Source organism: Arabidopsis lyrata (genome assembly GCF_000004255.2).
Source record: "Arabidopsis lyrata subsp. lyrata unplaced genomic scaffold ARALYscaffold_383, whole genome shotgun sequence".
Classification (NCBI taxonomy): domain Eukaryota; kingdom Viridiplantae; phylum Streptophyta; class Magnoliopsida; order Brassicales; family Brassicaceae; genus Arabidopsis; species Arabidopsis lyrata.
In genome coordinates, this window is record NW_003302284.1 from 1 (window position 1) to 8,774 (window position 8,774).

The following is an 8,774-nucleotide window of genomic DNA, read 5'->3' on the forward strand; positions in this document are numbered from 1 at the left end:
GATGAGTATGGTACGGATTCTACCACTGGATGTCTTTGTTTTACTCTTTAAAAGGTGTGTGGATTACTGAAGAGATGTGATTCTTTTTGTTGCAGGACTTCTTAGACAACCAAAATGGGGACACTTGCGAGATCTACACAAGGCTATCAAGCTTTGTGAAGATGCATTGATTGCCACAGATCCAACAATTTCTTCTTTGGGTTCAAATTTGGAGGTAACTATAACTTCATGTCAGTCCTCTGCTTGAAAATGCTTTGATTTTAACCAGAAAGTGGGAATTCTATATATGTACTCATTTGTCTTCACAGGCTGCTGTATATAAGACAGCATCTGGATCATGTGCTGCTTTTCTTGCAAATGTTGGCACGAAATCTGATGCAACTGTGAGTTTCAATGGAGAATCATATCACTTGCCTGCATGGTCCGTAAGCATCTTGCCGGATTGCAAAAATGTAGCCTTCAACACCGCAAAGGTATGTTCAATAGCCTCTTAAAACTGTCAAGCTCATTAACAACTGACTAATTTGGATATGTAATCTGCATATGTAGATAAACTCTGCAACTGAGCCTACCGCATTTGCTCGTCAATCATTGAAGCCTGATGGTGGTTCATCTGCGGAGTTAGGTTCAGAATGGAGTTACATTAAAGAACCTATTGGAATTTCCAAGGCTGATGCATTCTTGAAACCTGGATTGCTAGAGCAGATAAACACAACAGCTGATAAAAGTGATTACTTGTGGTACTCGCTAAGGTAGAGTAGACCTGACCCATTTTCTTAGTAACTTCTCTTCATGCAAAAGATGCTATGTTTTGTTCTTATACCTACAGAGCTTTTTTCTGTGTTTAAATCTAAAACAGGATGGATATTAAAGGCGATGAGACTTTCCTTGACGAAGGATCTAAAGCCGTCCTTCACATTGAATCTCTTGGTCAAGTGGTCTATGCTTTTATAAATGGAAAACTTGCAGGTATAAATTTTACTCCAAGCAGTTGAAATTTAGTTTCGCACAAAGTTTTCTAACTTTATCAATGATATCTATTGCATTACACAATTTTGCGGTTACAGGAAGCGGACATGGCAAACAGAAGATTTCTTTGGATATCCCGATTAATCTTGTAGCCGGGAAGAACACAGTTGATCTCCTTAGTGTGACCGTAGGGCTTGCGGTATGTTCTATTCATTTCTTATCTGCAAAGCATTGTTTGTTTGGCCAAGAATAATGGCACAAAATGTTACTAGGCAGGATTAACTTAACCAATTTATCTTAACTTATTCCACAGAATTATGGAGCTTTCTTTGACTTAGTGGGAGCAGGAATAACCGGTCCTGTGACACTTAAGAGCGCTAAAGGTGGTAGCTCAATTGATTTGGCTTCACAGCAATGGACTTATCAGGTACTTAAACCCAATAATCTCTTGTCATATTACTACTCCTACCTCCGGATTTCATGATTTAACGGTTGCGATTTATAGGTTGGACTCAAAGGGGAAGACACAGGTCTGGGAGCTGTAGATTCTTCTGAATGGGTTTCAAAGTCTCCTCTGCCCACTAAACAGCCACTGATTTGGTACAAGGTGATGATTATACACAAACAAAACATTAGAAATATTTTCCAAACATTTTGAGAAAACTTTTGTCTTTTCTTGTCACACTCTAACAATCGCTTATGATTTTAGACAACATTTGATGCTCCTTCTGGGAGCGAGCCCGTTGCGATAGACTTCACGGGTACAGTAAAGGGCATTGCATGGGTGAATGGACAGAGCATAGGTAGGTACTGGCCAACCAGTATCGCTGGAAACGGCGGTTGCACAGATTCATGCGACTATAGAGGATCTTACCGCGCAAACAAATGCCTCAAGAACTGCGGAAAACCTTCACAAACATTGTCAGTACTAAACAAGCTTACATCGTTCAGTAGAATGATGGTTGAACGCTTCCTCAAGCCTAAGTTGTCTTTTGTAGGTATCACGTCCCTCGCTCGTGGCTAAAACCGAGTGGGAACACACTTGTTCTGTTTGAGGAGATGGGAGGAGATCCAACACAAATATCATTCGGGACAAAACAAACAGGAAGCAATCTTTGTCTAACGGTGTCACAGTCTCATCCACCACCGGTGGACACATGGACTTCTGACTCAAAGATCTCAAACAGAAACAGAACCAGGCCGGTTCTTTCCTTACAATGCCCTGTCTCCACTCAGGTCATATCTTCTATAAAATTTGCAAGCTTCGGTACACCCAAAGGTACTTGCGGTAGCTTCACCAGCGGCAGTTGCAACAGCTCTCGATCTCTCTCCCTCGTTCAAAAGGTCTAGACTAATTCTTTTCTCTTTTTGCTTCGGACTTTCCTCAAATTTATTTACACTTGGAGTGTGACTCTTGCCAGGCATGTATTGGATCGAGGAGTTGCAACATTGAAGTCTCGACTAGAGTGTTCGGGGAACCTTGTCGTGGCGTCGTCAAGAGTTTAGCTGTTGAAGCTTCTTGTTCATGAGCCCCCGGTTCCTCTGCTGATTTGATATGATTTTAAGCATGTAATTGTTGGAAATAAAGCAAAATGAAATCGATAATCGTATAGTCTTATGGTCTATCCAAATAAATAATTTGGCTGGAATTAAAGTTACTAAACTATATATATGTTTGGTTGATGTCTAAAAGAAAAATTGTCTTATAATTGGCTGAATATTAATATTTGGAAAGCCATATAGCAAAATGTCTTATAATTCAAAATATTTATGATTCTAAATAGTAAATACCAGATATACTCCTATTTTTTTCCACCAAAAAAAAATATATACTTCTATTTTAAATAGAAAATTTTGTTAATTAGAAACAAAAATTGGCGAAAAACGGATCATATATATAGTTTGTTTATGAACGTACTTCATTTCTACGAATGTAGTTCAGTATTATCACATCATTTTACGTTGTATCAATAAAGAAATCAACTAAAATCATTATGTGAATTGTATTCATGTTAATTTTTGAAAACTCGGTTGTTCTATAATAGATAAATGCATTTATATATGTGGAGATAGTTCATCGTTCTCTTTCTTTAGTTATTTAGTTAACATGAACATAATGCACTAGTGGATTCTTCATGGAACTATTCCCACGCCGGCAAAAAGTTCAGAGTAGTTGAGAATTTGAATTTTTTTTTTTTTTTCGTCAATTGGAAAATTTCTTCTGCGTTGTACATAACCTATTTCAGAGTAGTAGAAGCCTATCTCCGCTACATACAGAATTCGAGGCCCTCCTTTGGGCGATGAAGTGTATGATTGGTGCAGATAATCAAGAGGTAGCTTTCTTTACAGACTGTTCTGACTTGGTGAAGATGGTGTCTTCCCCAACCGAATGGCCGGCCTGCTCAGTGTATTTGGAGGAATTTCAGAGCGACAAGGAAGAGTTCTCCAATTTCTCTCTTTCTCTAATTTCTCGATGTGCTAATACTAAAGCGGACAATCTGGCACGAAAAGTTCGTACGGAACCGCTACACATCACCTATGTAAACAACATTCCTCAGGAATGGCTCTTTTGAGCTCTATTTAATTTTGGATGACAAAAAAAAAAAAAAAAAAAAAAAACCTATAATCTTGGAACAAGAGATTGTAGTAGAGAACAATTGATGGCCACGCCACTATAACTAGCTCGCTTCCTTCTTTGCTACTCTGCTTTATTACGGACAGGCTCAGCTCAAATTTCTGAAAAATGTTTATAATATAAAAATTTCTAGTCTTATTTGCAAAATTTTAAAAATTTAAGACCCTTAAAACCTTACAAAAAAATTGAAAAAAGCTACTCGCAATTACTGTCGAGTCTCTGATTGGTAATATTACATAACTGCAAAAGAACATAAGTTGCAGAATGAAAACTCGCAGAATAAAGACTTCCATAATGAAAAATCACCAAATGAAATTACTTACAAAAGTATGTTGATTGGATACATTGTACCTTATGGCGGAATATAATATTATATCATCAATATTGACTTCTATTTAATGAAAAAAAATGTTTTTAATAAATTTTAAGTATTATTTGATAATAACAATAAATAAATATTAAAAATTATTAAAACGTTGTGAAATGTAATTATTATTCGAAAAATGGTATAAATTTTCTTGTAAAAAATTATTTTTTTACTTTTCTAATTGCTAAATATTTTATATGGGTAAAAATAATAAAAATCTATTATGCAAATAAGCAACTATATACCCACTTATTTGCACAACGGGATTTTATTTTAGGCGAAAACACAAAATTTTCGTTTCTAATGCGATTATACATATTTTCTTGATTGGTCAATACAGGTCCGTCTCAAAATTAGATTGGAACTTGTGCCCAAATCTAAAAGATAATCAAATCTTACATAGAAATTCAAAAATATGGACCCTTTCCTATTAATTTTTTAAAATTTAAGACCTTTTTATCTAAAATATTTTTGTTATAAAAAAAAAAGACTCAGTGCTTTGGCACCTTCAACACATGCTCTAAGCCGGCCATGGGTCAATATCTTGTATAATCGCATTAGAAAACGTCATTCCGCCATTATGCGATTACCAATCGGAGCCAACATTTCGGTACAAAACGAAACTGACTAAACTTAAGTTATTTGTACATAAGGGCCCAAGAGGAACTTACAAGAAAAGGTTTTATACCAAAAATATGAGATTCAGAGGAGATAATTTGAGACTTTGAGATCGAAAAAGGCTTTCAAGAATCACCACTGAGACAGAGCAAAATTTCTATTGATACAATCTCGCTCATAACAATATTAGACATATCAGTGTTTGACTAATTAATATAACAAACACAAATTCAATATATGTTTTTTCTATCACGCCGTTGTTTGCGCATACCGGCAAGCATTGCACATCTCCGGGAACAGAATATTAATCCAGAGCACTGGTAAACTACATTCTGTGAACAATGTTTCGCACAAATGGAGCAAACAGATCGAGACATACGATGATTGTTGGGTAGAACACTTACCTTGTAACCAGGAGTGACCCACGATGAACCGGGCCTCATGTATAAGTCTCCAAGCAAACAATTAATATGTAGGGTGACACAACAATACTCATCACACATATAATACCGTTTTTGTAGATTTATTTTTTCCTCGCAAACTTCACACCAAGACGTCATGGTACTTGTCTCCTTCCCATAAGAAAGAGTGAGTGTGTGCTTATCATGCTTATACCTCACCTTTTGAGGTAAAATAGAACATGCGAAACACAAAACAAAGTCGCACTCAATGCAATTGAATGTTTCTACTGAACGCTCGCAGACCGAACAATGTCTTTTCTCTCCTGGTTTGGATGTTAGAAATAGAGGATGGATATGACTTTCATGGACTAATGGCTCAGAAATTGTGGCGCACTGCACGTGTAGTATAAAATTACATCCTTCTTTACCACACTCATAGAAGAAACCACCTTTGCACAATCCAATACAAGCTGAGCATTTATCCTTATAATAGCTTATAACACCATCATATCCTCCTACTAGACTGAGCAGATGTGGATGTATTGGATGATATATTTTGCGAGGAAGTTTTGCACACTCTTCGTGAACAATGAAATCACATTGCATACATGAGTAGAAATTACCGAAATAGATTGGCGTGATGCATGCTTGACACTGCTTATTCTCGTCGTAATCTCTGCCCGTGTTCTCGTCAAGTCTCAAATGATGATGTTGATGACTAAAATGTTGTATAATTCCATCACTTATCTTCAAAAATGGCTCAAGTTGTTCTTCTTCAATATCTTCTGGCTCTCCCTCAAGTTCTTGACCATCCCACACATTGCTCTGAGTGGCACATTTTGAATGAGCCGCATACGAACAACCCTTGATGCAAGCATAGCCTCCGTAATCATTGTCGATCTTCGTGCGACAAACACCACAAGACCAATCTCCTTGATCAAAAGAAGTGGTAAAAGCGATACGATGGAGATGGCGTGATATCCTTATGACACGAGGTAAGCTGATACAACTCTTATGGATCACAAAGTCACAAGGGGGACACATATAGAGAGGACAGCTTGAATGTGATAAGGCACATACGTTGCAAGTTAAGGAAGTCTTTCTTAGAAACAGAGCAAGTGTATGCTCATGCCACTTCGGTTGGTCTATATATAAGATTGCTTCTTTCTTCGCACAAACAAAATTAAGAGCAAAATCGCAAGGCGGGCAATAATAAAACATCCTTCTGAGATCTTCATCACAGCAATAGCAAACCCTCGTATAATTTTCCTCACATAACAAGACAAGCTGAAGAGAATGTTTCCGATGAAGAGAGTGTTTGATCTCTACCGGAGCCTTGTTATATTCTTTATGGTTCCGGCCTTCGCAATTTCTACATCGAAAATAGGTAATGCCTTCTCCTGTAGGCCAGTATGTCTTCCAGTTTAAAGGAAGACACTCCCACTTGCTATCTATACTATACGAGATAGCTTCGAAAACATCAAATTCTCCATTGCTCAATCTTATGAATGCTTGAGGACATAAGGAAATAAGCTTCTCTCTCTTAAGATTCATGGAGATGACGAGGGAGAATATTTGAAATATGAGTGACATGATAGCCGGCTCCGGCTCGAGTGCCAATGTTCGACTGAACGTTAAGCTGAAGTCGAAATGCTCAAAGTTTTTTTGAGAAATGAATAATATGAGATCTGACAGCATCTTCGGTTGAGAATCCAAATGGATAGAGTGGAGTAGAGAGATTATTTGAGTAGTGAGTGACATAAACTCCGACTCTGGCTTCGGCTGCAAATCCAAATCCATTGAGCTGACGAGAGACATTACTTGAACAATGAAAGATATGATGTTCCTATCAGTAAACCAATCCAAATCGGATTTCGTAGATTCCATGGGAGAAAGTATTTGAGATGTGAGTGATACGAGCTTCGACTCCGTCACTGAATCCATAGAGTTGCCGAGAAAGATGATCGGAGTAACGAGTAGATGAGAGATTTTGACTTTTTGAATATGAATGTAAACTTAGTGCTTCTCTGTATTGCTAATACAGACAATCGTGAGACAATCTCAAAGCTTACAGGCTGTCCAAATTTAAAACACTAATTAATGTAAAACTTAGTGCTGTCATTATTTAAAAAATCACTAATTAATGTCTCTGATATAGTACTACTAATAATATCTTCTATATATTATAAGATGGTTTTTGGTGCTGAGAGGTAAGCCCACAGTTTTTCTCAGCATTTTTTATTTTTATGTTATGCTATAACATTTGCCAAACACTATTTTTCATATCTTCATTTCCTTTAAACCACTAACCAACATACCTAAATTTCTTCTAATATCTAGACTGACCAAATTTTGAAATTCTTAACTTCCCTTATTATTAACCAAAGTAACTATTTCTATTTTTCTATATAAATGCTTAGATCATTTTCTTTAGTACACATTATATTAGAATATAAATCATTATATTTTATATGACTTAAGAAATAAAAAATTTAAATACTATAACACATTAGTTTAAACATTCTATTTTTTTTCTTCCAATTTTAATGAATTTAGTTTTTCACAAAAAATATCAACATTTATTTTTAAAATTTTCCAACCAAAATAAAATGTCTTAAGAAAAAAAAAAAAAATGAACCAAACTTATAGATATACTTTTATGGTAAACTAGATTTGAACCCGCGGTACACCGCGGGGCTATAATTTTTTTTAAAAAAATCTAAATATAATTAGTTTTGTTTATTAATAGAGAGTATAATATAATATTTTGATCTACTTTATAAATGTACCATCCATATATCTATATTAATAGTTTTGAGTATATTAATTGTGTTTTAGGTTTAAATGGTATATCTATATATAGTTATATACACTTAAACGACATTTGGCTTTCTTCTTCTTTTTGCCTCAGTTTAAGAGAAAGATTTTTCTTGCGGTACACCGCGGAGCTATTATTTAAAAAAAAAAAGATTTTTCTTCCTTAAACTTCCAAATCTAGATTTTACCCCGCGGTACACCGCGGGTCGATTTTTTTACAACAAAAAAATTATTTTGCAAAATTTTAAGTTGTATTTGTTTTGTTAATATTGTTTATTTTGTTTAGTGTTTCTGATTTTATAATTAAATTTTGATTTTTAATTCTAGGATTTCATCCATCGTATATTGTTTAATATTGTTTAATATTAATATTGATCTAAACCCGTTGCACCATATAACCCCGTCCCGTAAAATTAAACATCATTTGTTATTTTTTTTGAATAATATTTTTATCCACTACTGGTCGCAGGTTCATGCGGATAAGCCCGTAGAGAGTTGCGGATTTGCGGGTCGACCCGCCAAAAGAGAAGCTATCTTTTGAAACCTTTTGTTTTATTTAGAGGTTTTGAGAAAATATCCGTAAAAATAATTTTCATTATATGAAAAAAAAAAAGTAGAAGAAATTGTAATATCAACATTCCCGATTTTTACATCACTCGTTACTATTAATTTTTTTTTTTGCAGATAAAAATCAGAAGTTAACTAAGTCGAGATTTTTAAAAAGATTGTGTAGAAATTTTTGGTAAATTGTTGAGAACATATTTGATTTCAAAATCTTTACTTAAATAGATAAAGAAAGATTTTGTAGAGACTTTTGCTAAATATATGAAAAAATGAATTTCATTTAAAAATCTTTACTTAAATAAAATAAATCTAAATAATTAATGCTAATGGCATGCCATTGTAAATACTTCTCAACTTCAGGATTTATTTGCTAATTGTGATCCAAAAATATATATATAGATAT

At 34.9% G+C, this 8,774-nt stretch overlaps 2 protein-coding genes across 2 annotated transcripts; one reads left to right on the plus strand and one right to left on the minus strand.

The window, feature by feature from the left end:
- Positions 1–6: 6 nt before the first annotated feature.
- On the plus strand, positions 7–2,693 carry LOC9298596 (beta-galactosidase 8; the record flags this gene model as incomplete). The annotated part of the gene is made up of 11 exons (XM_021013517.1): positions 7–10; positions 96–214; positions 309–473; positions 550–752; positions 860–969; positions 1,068–1,168; positions 1,283–1,396; positions 1,475–1,576; positions 1,679–1,890; positions 1,968–2,313; positions 2,391–2,693. Coding segments are annotated over 11 exons (1,584 nt in total), but the record flags the coding sequence as incomplete, so codon positions are not given.
- A 2,142-nt stretch (positions 2,694–4,835) lies between these two features.
- LOC9298594 lies at positions 4,836–6,955 on the minus strand. The gene is given in 2 exon segments (XM_021013440.1): positions 4,836–4,953; positions 4,955–6,955. Coding segments are annotated over 2 exon segments (2,019 nt in total). The 5' UTR covers positions 6,935–6,955; the 3' UTR covers positions 4,836–4,914.
- Positions 6,956–8,774: the final 1,819 nt, after the last annotated feature.